At 47.7% G+C, this 24,535-nt stretch overlaps 2 protein-coding genes across 2 annotated transcripts in view; one reads left to right on the top strand and one right to left on the bottom strand.

The window, feature by feature from the left end:
• The window catches only part of VWC2 (von Willebrand factor C domain containing 2), a 31,965-nt gene extending 29,022 nt beyond the window's left edge, over positions 1-2,943 (top strand). Inside the window, exon 4 of the mRNA XM_059655945.1 lies at positions 2,549-2,943. Coding sequence (XP_059511928.1) covers positions 2,549-2,700 — 152 coding nt within the window. The 3' untranslated portion in view covers positions 2,701-2,943. The remainder of the gene's footprint in view (positions 1-2,548) is intronic.
• A 5,669-nt stretch (positions 2,944-8,612) lies between these two features.
• Positions 8,613-23,978, bottom strand: ZPBP (zona pellucida binding protein). The gene is made up of 8 exons (XM_059656185.1): positions 23,510-23,978; positions 20,092-20,172; positions 16,377-16,502; positions 14,133-14,282; positions 13,462-13,680; positions 13,051-13,127; positions 11,002-11,179; positions 8,613-8,793 (listed from the first exon to the last, which is right to left on the bottom strand). Exons 1-8 carry the CDS (start codon positions 23,943-23,945, stop codon positions 8,699-8,701), a joined length of 1,362 nt encoding a protein of 453 aa, XP_059512168.1. The 5' UTR covers positions 23,946-23,978; the 3' UTR covers positions 8,613-8,698.
• Between the last annotated feature and the right edge of the window lie 557 nt (positions 23,979-24,535).

The raw sequence follows: 24,535 nt of genomic DNA, 5'->3' as shown, positions 1-24,535 counted from the left end.
TCAAAATCTCAATCGCAGGTTCATTTCCTTGGTCTCAGACCAGCCGGCGAGAGCACAGTGTGAGGGCGGTGCTTCCGGGCTGTTGTGCGAGGAGTTTGGAAGGTCAAGGCGCTTCCTCACGGGGAGCAGCTGGTTGGGTTCCATTTCGTTGGAATGACGGTTTTGTTTTCTCTGTCGGCCTCAGTGTGGTGACCAGGAGGGGCCTCTGTCTCCTCATCTGTAAGGTGGGAGAGTAACGAGGCTGCAAAGGCTGTTTAAGCCCCCCCCCCCTCCCTCCGGGGCGCAGCACCTGTTAGAGCCCTGGGAGTGCAGCACCTGCTGTTAGAGCACCAGGCGCAGCACTTGCTGTTAGGGCACCGGGCTCGCTGGGCTGCGAGGAAAGGCGTCTGGGAAAACCTCTGCGCTCGCTGGGCAGCCTGGCCTGGAGGGCCTGGAGCAGGAAGAAGCTGGTGCTGTTGTTTCAGGAGCCCTGACACTTTATCCTATTTAAGACCCTCTTCCTCCTCCCGCTTTCTGACAGCCCGACCCTGCCTTCAGGCATCGCCTGTCAACAGCTTTACTCAGTGCTGAGAAGAAACGGGGCCTAATTAGCTGGAAAGCGAGTCTCTTAATCGCCAGGTGGAGCGGCTTTCCTTGCCCCCCACCCGTCTGTCTCAGGGTCTGCCAGACCGGCCAAGCCCGCTTCAAACCCGCGTCCCCACTCCCAGCAGGTGCTTCCTCTGCGCTCCGTGCACCAGCGGTCCCGGCTCCGCCCGGTTCCTGGGACGGGCTTGGCGGTTCAGACGCGTTTAACCGCCTCCATCCCTCAGGACCCACGGGGGCAGAGTCTCCACTCCAGAGCCGCCTCTGCAGACGTGGCCATGACGCCCAAGGAACTGGAGCGAAGGCGTGGCCACCAGCATCCTCCGTGGGGTCCTGACCATCACATGAGAGGATAAGCTGGACAACACGGCCTCTCCGGGCTCGCTCACCAGCCTCCTGCTGGGCCACTGACCTTCCCCGTCCTCCGGGGACCCTTTCCAAGGTCAAGGACAGGGTCAGGAAGGACGATCGTTCTGTGACTGTCCTAGTTGATCTGTTGCTGGGGCGACACGGAACCACAAACTGTCTAGGCCTCACTTTTTCCCTGGTGAGTGGGCACTGTTTTGGCATCAGTTGCCGTATTTAAACATTTTTTGTTTTCTTTCCTTTTTAAAAATATATTTTTATTGGTTTCAGAGAAGAAGGGAGAGGGAGAGAGAGAAAGAAACATTCATGATGAGAGAGAATCACTGATCAGCTGCCTCCTACACGCCCCACACTGGGGATCAAGCCTGCAACCCGGGCCTGTGCCCTTGACTGGAATCGAACCCTGACCTCCTGGCTCATAGGTCAGCACTCAACCACTGAGCCATGCCGGCCGATGTTGTTTTGAAATAGGTAGAGATTTCCAATGGTGCCTCCATCATTTCCCTGCCCCTCCCCCATGCGCTGCTCGCTCCCCCTCTCCCCCCTCGCTGAGTTGTGCAAGTGTGGCTGAAAGCCTGTACTTGGTCGCGTGGGCTCAGTGTTCTGTAGCCTTTAGTAGACAGGTTTCCTTCCCTTGCTTTCGCCTGGACGCCTGCAGGCGTCGTGATGAAGCATTCGGGTGGCGAGCACTCGCAGACGCGGGCGCTCCAGGCAGAGGCAGGAGGTGAGAACTGGAGCGCACTGCCCAGGGTCAGGGTCAGGCAGCCTCATGTCAGCCGCAGTAATGACGGGCATTTCCGTCCTAGAGGGAGGCTGGCAGCTGAACCAGGTGTGTGGGCACAGCGTCGAACTGTTTCAACTCCTTAGGCACCTTGCTGACAGTCGTGTCTCCCTGTCTGCGGCCTCACCTGAAGGTGGACATGGCCCCTGTGGGGGTGGAGGGGCTCACGGTGGATGTTGGTGGAGGATCTCCCAGGTCCCCACGGGCACCTGTGGCGGATGCAGCCGGGAGTGTGCGCAGACGGCGGGTCTGGGACGGCGGGGTCCCAGAGCAGCCTCAGCATCACCCAGGAATTGGTTTCCAAAGCCAGTTTCAAGCTGTGATTGCGGAGCTGGGGGGCTGGGCCGGAGCCACGTGTGAAGAGCCCTCCAGGCAGCTGGTTCGCCTCTGACGTCCGCAAAGCCGCCCACGTGCTGTGGCCACTGCGCGGGACACGGGTTGTTTCAAGCAGCTCGCTGTGCTCAACTCTCACTCGGAAAAGTGCCTGAAGAATAAGACTGGTTCTCGGAAGCCACGGTTAATTATGTTTTTTCTAAGATGATGTAGAATTAATTAGCTCGAATGACTGCAGACTTGGCCTATGGGTAGGTCAGGCCCCCAGATGGGATAATCTGTTAGTGAAAAGAACAGAGCTGTCCGTCACGTGGACAGTTTTTAAATAGCATTGGTTACACTTCAGGAAGAGCGTGGGGTGCTGCCCTTCACTTAGGACTTCTCTGTCCTTCGTGAGAGTGACAGACGTGGACGGGAAGCCGGCACCTGATTGAACCCGCTGCATGTTTCTGTATCGCACGCTACTAACCTGTCTCTGTGTTTCAGGTCCCAACTGCTTTGCAGAAACCGCTGTCATTCCCGCCGGGCGAGAGGTGAAGACGGACGAGTGCACCGTCTGCCACTGCACCTACGAGGAGGGCACGTGGCGGGTCGAGCGGCAGGCCACGTGCACCCGACACGAGTGCCGGCAGCGGTAGGCCCCAGCCGCACGGGAATGCTGGCTCCTTCTGGAACACTTCCCTGATGCGAACATTCGAGGGGGCTCTGGGAAGTGCCACCCAAAAGGAGACTTTTGATGAGGAACAGTGGGGGATTGTTGGGACTTTTGCTTTTCTTGGTAACAATTACTGCAAGAGAAGGAAGTGGATATAGTTCAGAACATCACCAAGAACTCTGGGCAGGAAGCCCCTCTCTCAATAAACGTGCTATTTTCAGAGCAAGTGCAGTCAAGTCCACTGTTCTCTGTGCAATGGATTTCTATCCCCCGTCAGAGAGCTCACCGCTGTTTTCTATAGACACAGATTAAGATGCTGTGCTGCCCACCGTCCGCACTGTGCACCATTTCAGTTCTGTCCCCATCACGTGACGTTGTTGGGGGCTGATCCTCCTCCACGTCTCGGAACGCTGTACCCATGAGCAGGTCATGAAATAATGGGGCTGATTTCTCCTGGGGCCCTGCCCACATGCGGTTTCCTTTCAGAGGTATAGCTAGCGTCTGTCCTTAGAAGGCCCAGTGTGATTCACACAAATGTAATGTGTGCCCGTCTTGCACTTTATTGCTGTTGTTACCTCCATGCTCTGCCGCTTGGAAAATGCAGGTGTCAGGTAACTAACGGGCACTTTTTCTGTCCATCTGAAGCACCCCTGCTGGATGGACACACACATGTTTCATTTTCACTGACATTACTTTGTCTCCTCATCATGAATTTAAATTGTCCCCTAGATCGAGGAGCAGGGTGAGCTGGACAACTTGCACCACTGTTCCATCCAGCTGAAGCAGGCAGGAAAATAGGGAGTCCCTTGACTGACTGGAGGGGGATTAAGGCAAATGAACTCCTGATTGAGTCTATGCCTGAAGTCTGAATGGGCACAGAAACCCCAGCACTCCATTCAGTGGACTCATGCTTCTCCTCAGAATGACCACAGCTTTGGCCCTAAATTACAATTACCCAAAATTTCAAAGATAAAGCATATTATCAAAGCTGAGGAGGCACCCAGGCCTATGAGACAAGCCAAACACAAAGGGCAGAAATCAAGAACAATAGGGACAGAGTTATAGGGTCTCCAAAGAGTGGAATAATCAGAATCCATGTGAGATAACAGTGCTGTGCTCAAGGAGGTACAGGATAAAAATGCAAATCTCAGCAGAGTCTTAGAAACCTAACGGGCCAGTCAAATGGAAAAGAACCAAATAAGAATTTGGAACTGAGCCCAAACCGGTTTGGCTCGGTGAATAGAGCATCAGCCTGCGGACTGAAGGGTCCCAGGTTCAATTCCGGTCAAGGGCATGTACCTTGGTTGCAGGCACATCCCCAGTAGGAGGTGTGCAGGAGGCAGCTGGTCGATGTTTCTCTGTCATCGATGTTTCTAGCTCTCTGTCCCTCTCCTCCTCTCTGTGGAAAATCAATAAAAATATATATTAAAAAAAAGAATTTGGAACTGAACAATATAATAACTAAGATTAAACATTCAGTTGAATGAGTTTAACAACATATTAGACATAATTTAAGAGAAAATGGTGAACTTGAAGACAGAGCACCAACAAGAAGCACATGTAGAAAACGCATATGGAAGCACAAGAGAGTAAAGAATGTGGTGAGCTTTTAAAGCTACAGAGGGAGAGAAGGGAGAGAATGGAGCAGAAGCAACACTGAACAGGTAATGGCTGATAGTCCTCTGAAGCTGATGGACCACGTGCAGTGAAGAGTTCCAGAGTAGCACCACTACAGTGAAACAAGGGAAATGAAAATCCCAAGCAGCCAGAAGACAAGTACTGATTCCATTCACAAACAATTATAATGATATGGTATCCAAAGGAACCATGGAATTCTGGAGACAGTTGGATATTTTCAATCAGCAGAAGGAAAATAACTGCTAATGTAGAATTCTAGACACAGAAATAGCACCTATAGATCACTACAGTACCCACAGGTGCCCCTCAAGTCTAATGTGGAGGCTTCCATCGTTTTTACAAACAGTGTGAAAGTCATAGTATAGTTTTACTCCCTTGGCCTCTTTCTTACCCATCTGTTGTTTAGATGTATTTTAATTCTGTGTATTTTAAATCTGACAAGTCTTTACTTTTATTTTTCTAATAGCTGCTATTGATTTAGCTATGTCCCCATATTTGTGATTTGATTCCTTCTTTCACTTTTTATTGCAGATTATTTTCTTCTGCCTGAAGAATACTTTTTGGTATATTTTGAAATGAATTTCTAGTAGTGGTAGTATTTTTCAGCTATTACTCAATTGAAAATATCTTTATGTTGACTGCATTCTTAAAGGACAAGGTTATAAAATGGTGAATTTTATAATCAAATAATCAAACAATTATTTGATCTTGATAAGGATGTATGCTATAATTTATAGGGTAATATTTTTTACATTTAACTGGTGGAATGAAAAGGAGACAAAATAATAATAAAAGATATAGAAGACCTGAATATTATAATTAACAAAGTTGACCTAGTGGACAGGTACATAATTCTTCTTGAAAAAATTATGGGATACGTATTTTTTAAAGTATATGTGGAAAATTTATAAACAAAGACTTTATGCGGAGCCATAGTACATTATAAAGAACTGACATCACACAGAATGTAAATCCTGATGCCAGTTTAGTTAGACTATACGTCATGAGAAAAGCCAAACAAAAGCTCTTCCTATGTTGCAAATTAAGAAATAGAATTCTAAATGTCCCTGGGACAAAGGAGATGCCACAATAAAAACCGTAACCCTAATGCCCTCGATCATGAACAAAACGAGAGGGCAGGCATGAGTAGCCAGTGTCGGGAATGGAAGGGGAGGCGTCACTGCAGACATGGCGTCGGTGCTCACGGCGGGTCACCAGTCCCCTTGCTCCTCACATGGGAAGACAGGCGCTTGTCAGAGCTGTGACACCTTCACTCCCTGCATCCCCAGCGCCTCCTACAGTGGGTGCTGCAGCCTCAGGACACGCAGAGGATGGGTGGCACTCCTCCATCCCAGGTACCATGGCATGGCATGCAGGTTCCCCTGGATTTTGGGGGTCAGCCCTTGTACAGTCCCCTCCTTTTGGCCGCTGGTTCAGCAGCACGAGGTGGACGTTCTGGGTTGCCATTTAATAGAAGCGTTCCTCCCTCACACAGTACCTCTGAGCTCGCCTTGTCCCAAACTGCAGAGACGAGACATGCTTTGCTACTCAACACTGCGTAATCATGAGAAGCCACTCCTACCGCCCTCCCTCCAACACACGCACAGTTCTGGGACCCATGAGTTTAGCTATAGAAGCAGCACCGCCAACCATCCCTGTCACACAGGTGGGGAAAGTGCCAGGGGCTTCCACCAGGCCCTTCTTACAGCCACCACCGTCGCTCCACAGACATAAAATCCATGAGGGACACGTGGCCAGCTGCCATCACTTGGCGATTTAGAGCAGAACTCGTACCCTGGAGGACGGTGCCTCCCTACTCAGCGCTGCCACTCGGCTGGGACCATCAGAGTCTGACGGGCTCCCCACAGCCCGCAGTCCAGCTGCTCCAGGACATGGGGTCCGTGGAGTTACCAGTAGATGACGCGAGTGGAAACCCACTGCAGAGCTTATTTCCTGTCCAGTGAGCGCCCGCTCGGCTCAGTGTTGTGATAAGCGTGACGACAGCGATAGGGAGCATGCAGTACATTCACAGACGGTGGAGTGGCAGGAATTCTGGAGAGCAAGTCCACTCCAGCTCCAGTGGGAACGGAGCGCTGGCCCTTCGCGGGGAAGCTGGCCAGGGGAGCCGCCTGCTGCCCGGCGCTGGCGGGCTCCTTGTTGGGCTCTGACTGCGTGGGAACACGGGCACCCAGAGGGGCTTGGTCAGATGGCACCTGGTAGCCCGGCAGAACGTCCATCTCTGTCCCCGAGACAAGGACAAGGACGAGGAGCTGCCCACGGGCCGCAGAGCGGCCGTCTTGTCCGTTGGCTGAGCAGGTCCTCCAGTTTCTCAGGGCGTTCGCTCTCCGCGCAGGTCCGTTTCCTCCCAGCACCTCGGTATCAAATCCCCACTCTTGTTCTTCCAAGTCCCCGACCATTGACTTGTTTACAAATGTCTGCAGCTCCACGCCATCAGCTCTCATTCCCCAAGTGGGGAAGCAGGTGCACGGCTCCAGATTCCGCCTGTGCAAGGTGCCGCTTTCCCACGCCCCTCAGCCCCGAGGTGCCTGCGGCTGTCCACTGGGGGGGCGCTGTCAGCCAGCTGGAAGTCTGCTCCAACATCTCCCCCCTGAATGTGTCGCAGAGAAGTCCCCAAGAGCTGGTAGACAACACAGGCGGAAGGGAGGAGGCGCGAGGAGGAGCCGTGAGACCCTGAGTCACTTGCTCATGGACCGCACTCTGCCGTCAGGACCTGCCTGAGCCCAGCTCCTTACACACCAGGCTCCCCCGGGGCTCACGGAGCTGCTGTGCACACCCCACTTCCCGGCTCAGTGTCATGCAATTGTACACGTGACTCTCTCACCTGGACACCTGTTTCGGTCCAGTCACAGGTTCTACCCTCACTCAGGGGAGAGGGTTCTCCAGAACAGAACTCAGGGGACGGCCCGTCGGTGTGTCTGGCATGGCCTGTGCGCCCCAGACGTCTGATCCAAACTGCTCAGACACCGCAAGGCCTTTGACGTGGAGGGTAGGTTACGGGGTACGAGATACCCTGCAACTGCCAGGACTCAGGTCAGGTCTAAGCTCAGAAGCAAAGGCAAGACGACTGTGGGAGGGAGAGCCTCCTCTCCCCGGGCAGGCGGCTGCCTCTCGGCACAAGCAGCCCAGGAGGCGGTGGGAGTCCGGCTCAGCTCCCATGTCCTCATGGAAGGGCCCAGTCTCTTTCCGAGTGATGCCCCACCTCTCACATGGGAAACGCCTCAGGTGGTGGGCAGGTGCTTTGCCGCTGGGCCCACAGAAGTCTGCAGGGAGGGCGGCTGTTGCCGCGGGAAGAAAGGCCTGCTTCCCTGGAAGCCATAGAAAGCTTCCGGGTCTCAGGCCCAACTTCACATTCCCCCACCAAGTGCAGGGAGAGCAGCTGGCCCCTGGGGCCCATACTTCCCTCTCCATTAAAGAGCCCCACCCGCCTGCTGGGGGCATTGACGCTGGCCTCAGGGGCACTGGGCCTGGGTGATGGGCGGCCACTCAATTAGAAAGCTGAGCAACCACGGGTTTCGTAAGCTACTCATGTATTTTCCTGGTGCTTAATCTTTACAATTCCTGGTAGTTTTCATATTCTGACATAGCTTTGCAGTGCGAGCAGGAAGTGTGAGGTGGCGGAGGCCCTGTCCTTATACCTTTCACAGCTCAGAAATGCAGAGGGTGATCACGGTTTTTGTTTGTTAAACTTTATTGCTATTGCCCATCCGTTCCCCAGAGGCATTCTGGGGGAAATTGTTTCTCTCTGTCACCTCCTTGTGGAAGTCATACCTTCCTTTAGGCACACACAACGATTACTCCATTTGAAAATGTCAAGAAGGTAATTTCAAGGACTTTAAAATAAAAACTTAAAGACTGCCACCCATTGTGTTGTTGGCATGAGACCTTACACAAGTGGCTAAAAACTGCAATAATAAGACTAACAGTCTTTTTAAAAAGTGACTTTGAACTATGAAAGGTCAAACTAACAGAAATCAAATCCCACGGTTGCGGGAAACAATGCAGTTACAGCCGTGGAGCCGGTGGCCGGAGGCAGTCGGCAGTGCAGGGAGCTGAGCCCTTTCTGGAAGAGCCCCACCAGCCTGATGCAGTTTTGCGACTATTTTTGAAAAGCGATGACCCAGGAGGTATTCTGGACTCACACGAATGAGCACGGAGTCCTGGATGCTCCCCTCATGAAACATGTGGGCACAGAGGGCTGCAAGTGAAATGACGACACCATTTTTTGGTAAAATCTGATACATTTAATTTTGCATAATAGTGATTTATTATGAATTAATATTTCAAAACTGTACGTCCATGTGACAAGCCCCACAGCACGGCGCCTACAGGCAGGTCTTGGCCCCGAAGAGCAGGCTGCTGTTGCAGTGCAGGCAGTGCGTCCCGTCGCTGGGGTTGTAGAAGCCGGGGCTGCAGATCACTGCGGAGAGAACAAGGGTGAGAGCGTGTCCCCGCCACGCCAGCCAACCGCGCACGAGGGCCACTTCCTAAGATGCCTTGTACTTGAACACGTCATTGGATTTTAACTGTGGTCACACACGATGGCACGTAACATCCGATGTGCCATCTGGCCATTCTTAAGTGTGTGGCCAGCAGTGTTAAGGACCTCGCCCTGCTGCACAACTATCTCCAGATGTTTCCACTGGGGACAAGCTGCAGCTCCTGCCCCTCACACTCCCCCTCTCCCCTCCCCAGCTCTGCTCCTTGTTTCTGTGAAGTCTGACCACTCCAAAGACCTCATACAAGTGAAAAGTCTTAACCGTTTACTCCGATCCGGCTGAGACGAAGACTGTGAGCTACAAGTCTTACTGGTCACATAATGTGAGTTTAAAAGTTGACTGGGCCGTCCTGTAAGTTACAGCAGCAGCCACGGAGGTTAAGACCGTGGGTGGACCGAATGTGACTGGTATTGCCCACAACAGCCATGACTTAGAGGTTAAAGACAGCCAATATGGAAGGATATGTACCGCATTTCTAACAGTATCTCAATTCAAGCCTATTTAACAATTGCTGAATGTGTAATTTTGAAAAAAAAATTACTTAGCCAAACTGGAGTTGGATCAGCCCCAACATAAGAATAACATATATCATATCGTGAATGTGTTACCAGCTACTCTGCATAACAGAAAGCAAAGAAGGTAGAAAAACCAAGGACTTAGACTGGAAAGCATCTGGTGTCACTAACCGCTCACTGCCCACTCCTCCCACTGGGCGGAGGCGGCGGCAGTCATGTGACGCCCGCCCCCTGACTGGCGGGTCTGACCCTCGCCCTCCTTCTGCCCTTGCACCTGAGGCCACCAGGGCTCACCAAGGCCTGGAGGCCGGGATCCTGGCCTCAGAGAAGACCCTTCCCCATACCATGATGCAAAAATGCACGGCATTGTTTGGATCTGGGCCAGATGCTATTTTTTAACCTCATAGCTTTCTTTTTAACATATTTTTTCAAACTGCAAAATATTTAAACTGTTATTCAGAGAAATTATTTCCCATTCTCGGTTCCATGGAGTTCTTCAAGTATTAACAGACATTTTATTTGGGGACTAATACTTCAGATGGAAAAAATACTGGTTCAACAGTTAGCTAGATTTATTTCCTGCAGTAATAAGGGTGCTGAGGTGGTCACACATGTGGTAAACTCTACTGCTGTCATGTCATGCTTCCGAAGGCCTGTGCCATGGCCCGCCTTCTCACACACACGTGGAAACGCTGGCCACGGCCCTGCGTGTGGAGTCGGCGCTCACCGAGAGGGGCACGTTTCCTGAGCGCCACGGGAGGGCGGCACCGGGACACAGCAGCTCCTCTATCAGCTGTGTGCTGACCGCTTTCAGAGCGGAGGAAACTGCCTACGACGGTCCATGTAACAGCACCGCGGGGGAGGCTGCAGATGCCAATGGCTCTCTCTCCAAGAGAACAGCCTAACGCACTTTGTCCTCTTTTCAGTGGTTGAGGAAAATACTAAATGTTATTAAAGCACCAAATCAGTGGGAGAGGCCCCTCTGAAAGGCTGCGCACAGCACGGTTCCCACGACCTGACGTGCTGTGGAGCAGAGCCAGGGAGGCCGTAGGTCGTCGGTGGTGAAGGGACGCGGAGGGGGACAATGGGAGGATCCGGGTGAAGCTCCTGGGTGACACTATGATGGCGGATCACGTCACTGGACATTTGTCCAAAACCCCAAAATGTACAGCGGCCAGAGCGGCTCAGACCCTCTGGCGCCAGGAGCCAATCAGGAGGACAGCCGGTAACGAAGCCGCTCCCTGCTTCTTCCAGGGAGAAGGGGCACGGTCCCTAGTCCAGCTCACACGCGCTCATCAGGAGTGGATGCCAAAGGAAAGGTGACTGGACTCTTTTTCGGGTAAAGAACTGGCTCGTAACTACTGTTCCCCCCCCCCATCCCCCACCGCCCACCCCCCACCGCCCAGCACGCCTCACCCTCTTTGCTGTATTAACCCCTCGGCGGAAATCCAGCCTTTTCTCTTTCATATCCTGACTCACAGTCTTTTCACACACTGTTTCCGATAAACTAAGAAATGATTACGTGTGGAAAAACGCATGCTAGGTGGTCACTTAGGCATAAGGAACAGAAGCGCAGGCTCATGAACACAAAGCCGGGAGCGGGCCAGGACCTACCGCAGCACTCGGGGCATTTGGGATGCTTCGCGGCACTGATTCCATAGCCGGGAAAGCAGCGGTTGATCCACACCATCTGCAGGGTATCTTCAATGTAGTATATCTGAGGCAATGGGCTGGCACGTCGGCCGAGAACTTCTACTTGTTGACTAAAAAATCTCTCTATGAGATTTTTAGCCTAAAATAGAAATACAACGTGAAAAAATTATTTTCATAAATAAGTGTGATTTAGATACGTAAGGCTGCTGTGTATTTAGAAGCAGGGGAGCCCACGTTCTTGAGGCTCTCTCTTTTCTCTGCATTCATAGGATGTCGATAATACGTGAAAATTGAAGAATGTCAACTGCAGACCTCAGCTACTTCCAAACGCCTCCGAACACAACCCAGAGAAGCCACTGGACATACACCCACACATTCTGGTCGCTCGGGGTTTTGAATGATATGCGGATGGGCCTATGAGCGAAATCAAGACTTTTCTATGCAATTAAATGTCCTCCAGGAAATGCACTCAAACAACCCAACGCACTGCAAGCAAAGGCTTTAAGAGTCTTTAAGGAGGGTATGTCCTGACGCAGCCCCTCCACACTCCACCAGCAAAAACCAGGTTTAAACATGTCACAACTTCCAGTTCTGTGACCCCAAAAATTAAATTTACAAGATAATCACCGCATCATTGTAACCCATAATTAATTACATTTTTGTCTGTAATAATTATTCTGGATTGACTAATAAAATTAACAAGAGGCATATACTCTTCAATGACTGGCCATTTTACCTGTTGAAGAAAGAGGTGTGGCCATGGAGGCAAACCCTCTACGAGCCGGTGGCTTCTGCTGGGTTCCCACCAGCTAGCTTCCCCTCTGACCTAGTCAGGAGCACGGGTGAACAGGCTCTCGCTAGCCTACAACCACTAACGGTGCACCTCCAACACCACACAAGGTATATTCCTTCCATAAAAATGTCTGTAAGTAATTATTAAAATGCTTTCCATATACTTCTTTCAACCCATATATAATTCTAATTCCATTACTCAGTTATTATCTTTTTATAGTTTAAATGGTTTTCTTGAACTTTTAATAAATTCAGGTGAATTTGTTGATACTTATTTGGTCAAACATCAATTTTATTTAAGAAAGTGCTTAAGAATTAATTAGAGATAGAAATATGGTATCTAATTAACTATGCTTAATTGCCAAACTTGATTAAAAGTGTCAGGAAACACTTAGCTTCCTAACTCTGCATCCAGTAAGTAAATAATAAATATCAATGAAATAAACCTCGCAAAACCCGATGGGAATCAAAAGACCATGTAAACCAGATGCCTATTTCTTATGTTCCCTCTAGGAAAAGAGTAAGGACAGAATATAGATGGAAGGGGGGTAGAGGTACAAGAAGGTATAGGGGAGGTAAATGGTGACGGAAGGAGACTTGACTTGGGGTGAACAACAATTCAATATACAGATGATAGATTATAGAATTGTACACCTGAAGCCTGTTATTTTATTAACCAATGTCACCCCAATATACTTAATAAGAAACATATACTTTAAAAAATAAATCACTAAAAAGAAATCATCACCTTTTCAAGTGCAATACCTACACCTTAAATTGGAAAGTTTTACAATCATCATAATATAAATAATTTAATATTCCAAATATTTAAAAATAGTTTTATAAAGTATATATGGTCATTTAGAATACTTAGAGATAGGAAAATATCACCATAAGTTTACTGAGCATGACAACATATTGAGTATAATGTAAAAGAAACAAGTAAATTAAATTGCTGCTGGGAGTTAAAGCATAATTTTCATCTTAAGCTAAATAAATGGGAATCATCTTAATATAATCAGAATGTTAAATTTCAAAGTATTTCATCAAAATGTTGCAAACTCTTAGCATTTACTACTTCATGAAGTTTTACTATCACTGTTGAATTCCCTCAGCGTGTGGGGGGACGGATTTGCTTTACGAGTAGCTAAGATGCTTGCTTACGCCTTACACACCGGGCATGCTCATTTCTTTGCTTATTTCCAGCCTCACACATACCTTAGACAGCCTTCTGGAATGGTCGCAAGTATTGTCGTCACATGGCTTGGGTTCTTTTTCAGTATCTATACATGAAACTGAGAAAACACAGTACATTTGATCATGGATCTAATATATTATATCGCACTATTTCCAGCTTGTAGCTAAATGTCATAATAGACATTCCTTACACTAAATTCCATCCTAAAGTAAAATATCGTAGCAAGTTTCAGTTATGTGAGCTCTAACTTTTCACTAAGTACATAAATCAGGAGATTGTTATTTGGGGGCTCCTAGAACTAAGTCAAAGGAAGAACAGGAACACAGTCAGATCCTAGCATGTACATGTGAGAACACAGCTGGTAATTCACAGGTCCCAGCACTGGCTTCCTGTTCTCAAGCTGTATTCTTTAGAGAATTGTATGTCCTTACCTGCAAATTTAAAAAACAATTCATTTTGAAAACCAGCTTTTTGCATTTTAACATGATGGCATTCAGACTTCTGTAAGGAAACTTCACACTTAATGTCATGAACCAGTTTGCTTAAAATCTGGAGAAGTTTATTCTCAAAAGAAATGTTATAGATGCTATTGCAAGGAGCCGAGTGGTATCGCGCTGTGAACTGGTAATAAAAGTGCGGCTCACGATACGCTGTGGAAAAATGAACAGAGAGCAACACACAATAGTTACTGACGCAATTCCCATATATTGCAACAACTCAAGAGCAATCATTGCATGGAATAAAGCCATTATATCTATCAATTTAATAAGCAATTTATCTAAACATCACTGACAAATGCTATAATAGGCACTTTACAAATAGTAACTCATTTAAATTTCCTAACATCATTTAAGATTGGAATTATTTTTACTTTCATCTTGAGAAATTTAGGGATAAACAGACTGTCTATGCAAACAGCCCTGAAGAAAGATCTGCCCTCCCTGTGACCTCCTCGCACAGGACTCTGTGAAAGAGAGGCAGGCAGTCATTCCTCTTGAACTGAAAGAGTAAAAGTAACACATCCCTTTAGCACAAACATGTTACAATAGTTAAAAACTTGAACACAAAGAAGTGATAGCACGCGTGCGGGCGCCCTCCTTACCGTACACAATGAACTTGAGCTGGACGTTTTTAACCGCCTCCTCCACGGTAGGCTTGTACTCCAGGAAGCACGTGTAAGCGCCAGTCATACTCTCCTCAAAGTCCTGGAACACCAGGCTCCCTGTGGTGGTTATGTGTGTGGTGCTGTTTTCTAACGAAGAAATAAGAGGCAGTCGTTTCTTAAATTACATGCGATTAAGACAAAATAACCACCTGTTTTCTAAACAAAGTAAAGCCATCACCATTTATCTGCAGGATCATTCAAAGGAGCCGAGGGCAGAACCTGTGGTGGCATCTGGTGTTTGCTGACGGCAGGTGCCAGGGTGACCGTGGTGTCAAAATGTCACTAACCTCAGCCCATCAGCTGTGTGGCTGCCTGAGTGGCAAGAGACGAATTCTACAAGGACCAGTTTCTAACTGGTCACCAGAGCTGGGCATTCTCAGATACCTGTTCAGATGTACGTACCTGCAGCTGTTTCCAGGTGTGAAGTGAAGACTATGGCTGTGCCTACTGCAAAGGCTGCTGCAAAACTAAGTGATTCGTCATGTGCAAACTGCTTAGACCTGCAGCTAGCACATGGCAAATATAGTATGTCTATAATTTTTATAAATTCAAAATAAAAATGTGAGAACATACCCTTGCAAAATACGTACACATATATTTATACATAATATGTATTTGAATATGTGCCTTTACTAGTGTATATGTGGTAAATGCACAGAGAAAAGCTAAGAAGCAAATTGTAAAAAAGTTCAGGGTAGTGTTTACTTGATAGAGGGGATGGGAAAAGACTAAGGGAATTTTTAAAGCCACTTATTAAGAGGTTCAAACTGTAAATCTTGACTTGCACAGCAGGCTCATATGTGTTTGTTTTATCATGCTTCATAACTTGCATGTATCTTATAAACACATGTATATATCAGATGCTTCATAGTAAGGTACAGCTGAGATCATTCAACTATATAAAATATTAAAACATGCTACAAAACAAACATTTCCCAAGACTGTTTCTTTAGCAAGTCTTTGTATGGATATGTTCCTCCTTCCTCCATCCAAGGTGACAACGTAAACCTGTGCGTTTTCACCCACAAGCACCATGTCAATATACTAATAAGGTGAAGGAAGGAAGGAAACGAGGGAGGGAGGGAGGGAGGGAAGGAGGGAGGGAAAAAGAAGGAAGGAATGAAGGGGGACAGAGCATTAAAGAAAAACTTCTTCAGGAGATGTGCAAAAATGATTAAGTGCTTCATTGAACAGACCTTCAAGATGAAAATTCATTCATCTGAATTTTCAAGGCTGAAAAGAACAGAGCTAAGCTCATCTACACGTTTGAATTGCACTGCAAAAATAAATTGGCTTTTAGCAAATGAAACATTAGAATAAAAATAAGATCTGCATTTCAAAATCACTAAATAAGAAGTTGAATGGAGAAAATGTGGATGAATCAGTCATACCAACAGTAACTGCCCCATGGGAAAAGGACCTGCATGAGAATAAGATCTTGTTTCTCAAAAATGTGAAAAATGCAAGGCTACCATTCAGGTGTATCTTGAGCCCACTTTTTCCTCTGGATCTATATGCAAATGCTAAGTGACTCTCTTATAAGCACAAATAACACACTAATACACAACCACTACCAAACCATGCAGCATATTTAAAAGCATATTTTTGATATAATATATTCAATGTTAAATTTAGTCATTTAAAAAATATTCGATAATAATATTTAAATTAAAATCAAATATCCATATTGTCAGGATTTTGGTCAGAAGGAAATATAAAATCAAAGGTATAAAATTGTAACTACTATTAAAGTCCTGAATTGCCCCAGTGTGAGGCCATAGACCACAAGCAAAATCATACTTAGAAGTAAGTCTATGGCTCAAAGTGTTCATTTGTATTTTTAACAAAAACCCGAGCCCTATTTGCTTCTGCATACAGACTATGAGTTACTAACACGAGTCTGGCTGAGGTAACCAAATGATTTTATGAACTTTAAAATAAAGGAACGCCTTTTGGAATATAGATGCTTAGAGAACTTCCCCAACAGTTATGTCTGTATCTAAAATTAAGGCCTCGGAAAGGTGGGCACACCGTCCACACTGTTGGGTCACAACTCCCAAAGGAAACCACAGGAACAAGAAGTGCGGAAACAGATAAATGAATATGAGATACAGAAGTGTTTTTGCTCTTGTGTATCTCAGACATGTAGGTTCAATGTCACTAGCAGAAACCAAAGCCTACCTGAGATAATCTTCCCCTTGGGCCCGTGCCACTGGAATGAGGGGTCGATCAGCTCCGTATTCCGCAGCCTCTGGGTTACACATAACACGTGTGGACTTTTTTGATGGACCATAACATATACCTTCACTGAAATACAATATTAAAATGTTCCAATAACATTTCGTGCTTTCATATTTGCAGTTTGGATTACATGTTTTCATAAGTTTTGTTTGGATTATTGCTATTACTTAGTAAGGATTGGATTTCACTGCATTCCAGGTAACTAGCACTGAAAACGTACACGTGCATTACTTGTGTGTGGGTATCTCAATCTGAGCGTAATGCACGGGTCCTGCTACAAAGTGTGAAGATGATTCTGTGTCTGCACTTGGTCTTTTTGTGAAAACAGCCCAGCCGAGCCAGCCCTGCCCGCATGACGGGACTCCCAGTCCCCACACCTGCGAGGCAGCCCACCCCTGTTGTTTAATCCACCCCTAGGAAGCTAATGGCTGCTAAGAGCTGAGCGTGGCAGCATTCTGACTTCCCTACTCCCAGCTCCCCTCTCCAGCTGTGCAAGAGAGAAGCAACTCATCACATATGTGCGATCCTCAATAAAATTAGCTCATTTCTCATCTGAAACCATATGAAATAGGAAGTCTGAGTAGACCTAAAACAAAGTGTTTGCATTTGTAATAAAAAAAATCCCACAAAGTCCAAACCCAGATAAATTCACTGGTGAATTTTTCCAAACAAAATTAATTTTCCAAGCAGAATAATTAACAATAGCTCCCAAACTCTTCCAAAAAAATAGATTAGGAAGGAACACATCCCACCTAATAAAGTCACTATTACACTAAGGTCAGACTAATACTACACAAGAAAACTATACATTTCCCTCATGAATATAGACATAAAAATCCTTAAAATGTTAGCAACCAGAACCAGCAACATAGAAAGGGATTATACATCTTCATCAATTGCGTTTTACCCCAGGAATGCAAGGTTACATCAAAATACAAAAATCATTCAATACCATGTCACATCAGTAGAATAAAGGACCAAACTCCACTATCATCTCAATATATGCAAAACAAGGGTGTGACAAAACGCAACACCCTTTCACAGGAATGCTTTATGCAGTTAACAAACGAGGGGCAGAGGGAACTTGTCTCAGTCTGACAAGGGCATCTACAAAGAGCTCACGGCCAACACTGTGCTCAGGAGTGAAAGACTTCAGTCTTTCCCTCCCCCTAAGATTAGGGATGGGATTAAGGCATCTGCTATCTTCAAATACTGAACTGGAGGAAGTTTTTGCTGGAGCAACTGAAACAAGAAGAAACACATCCAGATTGGGAAGGAAGAAATAAAACTACCTCTATTTGCAAATGATGTGGTGTTTTATATGCAGAAAATCCTAAAGATTAACTCCACCCACACACACCCACACTAAAAAAATAAAGCTAATAAGTGATTCAGCAAGGTGGCACAATGACAGGATGCAACATTAGTTTGCAAAACTCAATTGTATATCTATACAATAGGAATGACGAATCCCAAAAGTAAATTAAGAAAACCATTCCATTTAAAATAGCATCAAAAAATAAAATGTTTAGGAATAGATTTAACAAAAGAAGTATAAGACTTGTACACGGACAACCATAATATCAGTGAGGGAAATTAAAGAAGACCTAAATAAATGGAAAAATAATCCATGTTTATGAACTGGAAGACTTACCACCTGTTAAGTGGTAATACTCCCAAAGTTGATCTACATATTTAATGCAACCCCTATTAAAATCCCAATGGTCTTTTTTTGCATAAATTGACAAGTTAATTCTAGAACTAATATCAACTTGCAAGGGATCCAGAATAGTCAAAACAATCTTAAAAGTAACAAATTTGAAGGAACCAACCTTAATGATTTTGAAACTTACTATAAAGCAAGAGTAATGGAGAGAGAGTAGTCCTGGCCTAAAAACAGACGTAGATAAATGGAATAGAATTTAGAAAAAACAACAACAAAGCACACATCTATGGCAAACTGCTTTCCAACAAGAGCATCAGACAGTTCAATCAAGAATGAGAAAGCTCTTCCACAACTGGAATTAGAACAACTGGATATCCACATGGAGGAGGAGGAGGAGGAGGAGGAGGAGGAGGAGGAGGAGGAGGAGGAGGAGGAGGAGGAGGAAGGAGAGGAAGAGGAGAAGGAGAAGGAGGAGGAGGAGAAGGAGGAGGAGGGAGAGGAAGAAGAGGAGAAGGAGGAGAAAGAGGAGGAGAAGGAGGAGAAAGAGGAGGAGGAGGAGGGAGAGGAAGAGGAGGAGGAAGAGGAGAAGAAGGAGGAGGAGCTGACCACTTCCTCACACCATATGCAAAATTGATTCAGAGAGGTTAAAGACCTAGTTATAATAGCTAAACCTATAAAATTCTTATAAAAGACTTTGTGACTGTTGATTACAAAGTGTTGAAGACATGACACCTAAAGCACCAGCACCAAATTAAAAATAAAAATCAGACTTTATTAAAGTTTCAGGTGTGTGCTTTAAAGGACACTATTTTAAAAATGGAAACACAATCCACAGAATGGAAGACAATATTTACAAGTCAAATATCTGATAAGAGTCTAGTATCCAAAATGTATTGGAAAAATCTTCCAACGCAATAACGAAAACACTAACCCAATTAGAAATGGGCAAAGAACTGAAGAAGCATGACTACAAAGAGGGTATGCGAATGGCCAATGAGCACTGAGAAGCTCAGGTCACCGTCCCCAGGGAAATGCGAATCCAAACCACAGTGAGAATCCATCCCACAGACTCAGGGACTGGAAGCAGTGCTCACAGAGCAGCTGGCCCAGGACGTTCCTCACAGCCAGTGAGGGGAAGCCACCCCGTATCCACAGGTGACACTGCAAGTGGCATATCCCACATGGATCTCACAGCCGCAGAGAGGAATGAAGGACCGACGCATTCCATAGTATGAACGGACCTGGAAATCACTGTCCTGTGAACGAAGCCAGGCACCCCATGCCACCTGGTGTGTCAGCCCACTCGTGTGAAATGTGCAGAGCGGGCACACTCACGGCCACAGAAGGCGGGTCAGTGCTTGAAAGGGGCTGGAATGTGGTCACTGAATGGGTGTGGTATTTCTTTACGGAACAATGACATGTGAGATTACACAGTGTCCATGGCTGCACAAACTTGTTAACATACTAAAAACCACTGCACTGAATGCTTTAAAGGAGGAATTTTAAGGCATGTGAGTTTACCTCAATAAGAAAATATACAAAAAATTTTACTTGCTATACCTTACATGGCTACTGCAAAATATTATGAATCCAAAATCTTTACGATATATAGATCTCGTTTGAAAAAAGCTTTACTATATTTGAACTATATACACTTAATAATATGGGAGTTATTGTATAATAACAAGAAAACACTATAGGCAACTTTAATTACATAACTTTTATGGGCCCAGCACGCTTCCGCTGCACCACTCTGCTTCTGCAACATAACTTTTAGAAAGAACTATTTTTTGCACACTTAAGCAGTTACATAATTAGACTTGGGTGAATCTAACTATATGGAAACAACTATAACCCATTGTCCCAGAAGGAAAAGGGCCTTAGGAGACTAGGATCACTGAAGAACATTAGCCTTTTGGACACGATTGATAAAATTTAAACAAATGCTAATTACTTTCTAAAAATTAATGAATATCTATCTATTAATACCTGGATAATTTGGTGATCCCACTATTTTCAGCGAATCTTGGGTCAAGCTAAAACCTCTTGGTAATCGAATCAGATATCCAACTATCAAAAAAAGAAAAGAAATGAGCAATAATCTTCCTGAGAAATTCCAACATATTCAAATAGTACTTTATCATAGTACTAAAGGCCCAGTGCATGGAAATTCGTGCAATGGGGGCGTCCCTCAGCCCGGCCTGCACCCTCTTGCAGACCAGGAGCCCTTGGGGGATGTCTGACACAGGGAGTGGGCCTAAGCTGCAGTCTGGCCTCCCTCTGCGGGAGGCAACCTGCGGGCCGATAGGGGGACGGCATTGGCCGGCAAGTGGCCGACCCCCCTCCCCATCACTCTGCCACCCCCCCCCCACACCGATCACCATCCCCTCCCTCTGCCCGCTGGCACCTGCCTTGGCTGGCCTGGTGCTGCCCTATCGCCAGCCCCGCCCCCGCCAACTGGTCATTCTGCCGCTCAGTCAATTTGCATATTAGGCTTTTATTATATAGGATACTTGATCTTGGTTGAAGGGGCAAGCCATAAATCAGTCCCCTGACACCTGGCACCCATGTTTCAGTCTTCTTCCCTTTCTCCAATAAAATGAATGTGTCCGCTGCTGCCCCTAGTGTATCTTGCCGCGGCTTTCACTGCATCCACTTAGAATACATTCCTCATTTGTAAGAGTCCAAATCTGGCATCCTCAAGGCCCAGGTCACATGTCCCTCCTCCTTCAGACCTTCGGCTTGTGTCACTTCTAACCTCCCACAGTACACCATCAGCACCCTTCTGACAACACCCACTCCACGTCCTACCACAGTTCTGTGTGCACATATGTAATTTTCCTTCTTAGATTACAAGCTCCACTTCTAACAGGATCAGTATTTATGTCAACTTATCAAAAATCTGTATAAAGTACTATATCTTGCACTTAGTAAATATTAAATGAGTGTGAAATATATCCTGATACTCTCCAGTCATTGTGAAATGAGCAAATGAGATGGACATAACTGTGTGCAAGAACTAGTGGGAGGAACAGTATAAAAATGCTCTAAAGCAGGGGTGGGCAACCTTTTTGTGAGTGCGTGCCATAACCAGCAAAATCTCTGACTCAAAATTCTTCTGCGTGCCAACCCGAATTTTTTGAGAACATGTTATGCCTACTTGATATTTCTTAGAGGTGTAAGTATGTGAAGAACCTTGAAGAAATAATAAAATTCATTCGAGCAACAATAATACAGTATATGATGATGAAAAATACATTTATTTTTTAATGTATACACGTACATGATAGTCCGACAGAAAACTTTATGACTCCGTTTGATATTATCAGTGGGACTTTTGCTGCTGCATCACTGATGACAGAGATTTTACGTCAGGTTTATATTTCGTGACCTCCACAGATATGCACTAGCTACTACTTTCATCCATCAGGCTACGGATGAGACTTAACAAAATGCATCACTGAGAACAAGTATTCTCAAGTTTATGTGGATGAAAACATGGAGAGTAATGCTGTTGCAAAGTTTTTTAAACAGAAAAAATTTTCTGGAATGGCATTCCAAGTCCTCAATAGTTCATTTTCGACACTTCTCTCTGGTACTCCTGTCTCTAATCACTTTTTTCAATGTTTTCCAAGTCAACCCTAAGGTCAGTAAATTTCTGCTTCCAAATTGAGCTACTCTGAAATTCAATCAATTGCATTTCAAAGTCAGCCATGTCTATCCATGAAAGCATTTGTTAGTTCCTCCAGTTTCATGCTGTCTGGAAACCTCATGAATTTTGCTGTCTCTTCCAGTTCTCTGAATTTCGCAAATCTTGAGAAGAAGTGCTCAATAGTTGACTCGATGATGTTTAAAAACAGCCTTTGAAGGCTTTGACAGTCTGTTCTGTCATCTTTCGGGAGGTCTTTGATGTGCCTCTTGAGGTTTGGGAAATATCTAAATTTCTCACCATCCACATCCCTCTTAAAGACTTCCAGTTTCTTTCCAAAAGCCTTTATGTTACCAAACATAACATCAAGTGTCTTGCCAGTTCCTTGTAATTTAACATTTAAGTCATTCAAATGTTCACAAAAATTGTAAATGGAAGATTATAAGAGAGGGTTTCACGTGCCAGCAAAAGTTACTGGCATGCCATGTTTGGCACGCATGCCAGGGGTTGCCCACCCCTGCTCTAAAGCATTCCCCAAATTACGTTTAACAGAAAGGGAGTAAGGGAAAAATAAAACGGTCCTCCAAGTCAGAGGACCAAGTTTAAATCGTAGCTGCCACTGGTTGGCCTTAGGAAAGTCACTGTAAACTCTAGGAGTTTCAGTCTTCTCATCTGCAAAATGAGGCTAAGTTCCAGATTTCTGGAGTTGTTGCAGGGTTTGAATGGACGATTGTCTAAAGCTGTAAAATGCTGTAGCAGTAGCAGTCTTTACTGTCCATAGCGTCCAGGTTAGATATTGCCTGCTCATCGCCCTTCTGACGCCCTGTGGTCTGACCTTATTGGATTCAAAGGAGGCACCCCCCCATCACCCCTAGAGTAAGACATGGTGGATCTGGGTCAGCCATGCCCCCATCACCCCTAGAGTATGACATGGTCAGATCTGTGTCCACCATGCCCCCATCACCCCTAGAGTATGACATGGTCAGATCTGTGTCCACCATGCCCCCATCACCCCTAGAGTATGACATGGTCAGATCTGTGTCCACCATGCCCCCATCACCCCTAGAGTAAGACATGGTGGATCTGGGTCAGCCATGCCCCCATCACCCCTAGAGTATGACATGGCCGATCTGGGTAGCCATGCCCCCCATCACCCCATCACCTCTAGAGTAAGACATGGTCAGATCTGTGTCCGCCAGGGCCGCGAAGGGCCTGCTCCTACCGAGCAATGAGCAGTGACCGGCTGGTCCCACCTTCCCCAGGAGGACGGTCCCAGGTCCTGGGGCCCCTGCCCTCGTCACCCCTGTCCCCCCCCCCCCCCCACCTCCACAGCTGTCTCCAGGCGTGTCCGGGCGGGGCTCCTTCCCACGCCCTCCCCTGCCCTCCCCGAGGGGGCAAGTATGCGCATTTCAAACAAGTCCCTCTCGGGCTGGGGGATACTTTTCACTTTAAAAGCACCCTGCCCTGGAGACCGCAGGACCAGCCAAAGCTTCCTAGCGAGCCCCCAGCACCTCTGCTGGAGGGGGACCGGGGCTGAGGCCTGCATTTGGGCTCAGGGGCCTCCACGGGGGAGACCGCACCCCCGTCCTCCCTGGGCCCACGCAGCCCGCCCACAGGTGGTGCTGCAGGAGCGCGGGGCGGCCATGGGCCTGGGGAGCCCGCCTTGAAGGGCTCTGCGCACACACCCCAGGCCCGCCCTGCGCGCCGGCCTTGGCCTCGGGGGCACGTGACCCAAATGCCGGAGCCCCGCCCCCTCACCTGCCGGGGGCGCCCGCAGGAGGAAGGCCGAGAGCAGGAGGACCAGGGCGGCCCGGGGGAGCGGGGAGCCCGAGGCCCGCCGCCGGCCCCGCCGCGCCAGGCCCGGGGCCCAGGCCTCCATCCGCACCCGCCGCCCGCCACCTGCCGACCGTGGACTCCGCGGACCCCGGCGGTCGTTAGCCAGCCCCGCGCTTGCTCGCCCGTCAGCGGCGAACTGGAATGGAGGCCCGCAGAACAATGGCGGCCGGAAGTGCTGGTTGCCACTTCCGGCGGGTGGGGGCGGGGCCAGGCCAACATGGCGGCCGGGCCTCGGTCCGCTGGCCGTGCAGGGGCCCTGACCACCAGGCCACCGTGGCCCGGGCACACGCGGCCCCAGCAGGTTCCGGAGCCGCCGAGGGAGCAGCCCCGCCTGCAGCCGCTTTCCCGCTGCGGCCATTGCTGGGCCCCCGGATGCTCCCGGGGCTGATGGCTGCCGGAGCCCCACAGCTGGGCCTGCACCACAGGTAGCGGCCCGCGGGTCAGCACCCGGGCGCCGGGGACAGCGGGCCCCGGGAATGGCAGCCTCCGTGCTTCCCTGGAGCTTATGGGGAGGCCAGTGCGACGCACACGCGGTGGGACGGCAAGCAGACCTGACCGCCCCCCCGCCCCCCCCCCCCCGAGGAGGAGGCCGCGGGAGGAAGAGCGGCCGCCCCGACCCGACATGGTTTCCACGCAGCACCGGCCTGGGAGGGAGGCTTTCCCGCCGGAGCTCACAGTGTCTATGGAGCCACCCATCAGCCTAAAAGGACATTTATAGCCGGGACGTGCGAGAGAATGATGGCTCTGCTTTCTGCAACTGGGAGGGTCAACTCAATCGGAACAGAGTCGCTAGAAATAACATTTTATTCGGTTGGTGCAAATGCATTCAAGAAGGAAGCCTCCAGCAACTGAAGACAAAATGCCCAACGACAGTGTGTATTGTCACCTCTCAGAGGAAGAAATGAGGGACCCAGGGTGCCCGCGTTCTAGCTGTTGCTAAGCAACAAG

The sequence above is a fragment of the Myotis daubentonii genome, chromosome 10 (genome assembly GCF_963259705.1).
Source record: "Myotis daubentonii chromosome 10, mMyoDau2.1, whole genome shotgun sequence".
Taxonomy (NCBI): domain Eukaryota; kingdom Metazoa; phylum Chordata; class Mammalia; order Chiroptera; family Vespertilionidae; genus Myotis; species Myotis daubentonii.
This window is presented reverse-complemented; position numbering and strand designations above follow the sequence as displayed.

Coding starts and splice junctions, on each gene's coding strand:
- ZPBP (XM_059656185.1), bottom strand. CDS start 23,945: ATGGCCGCAGCGGGAAAGCGGCTGCAGGCGGGGCTGCTCCCTCGGCGG. Junction 20,173..23,509: donor CCTGCGGGCGCCCCCGGCAG/GTGAGGGGGCGG, acceptor TTTTTTTGATAG/TTGGATATCTGATTCGATTA. Junction 11,180..13,050: donor ATTCCAGAAGGCTGTCTAAG/GTATGTGTGAGG, acceptor TTTCTATTTTAG/GCTAAAAATCTCATAGAGAG.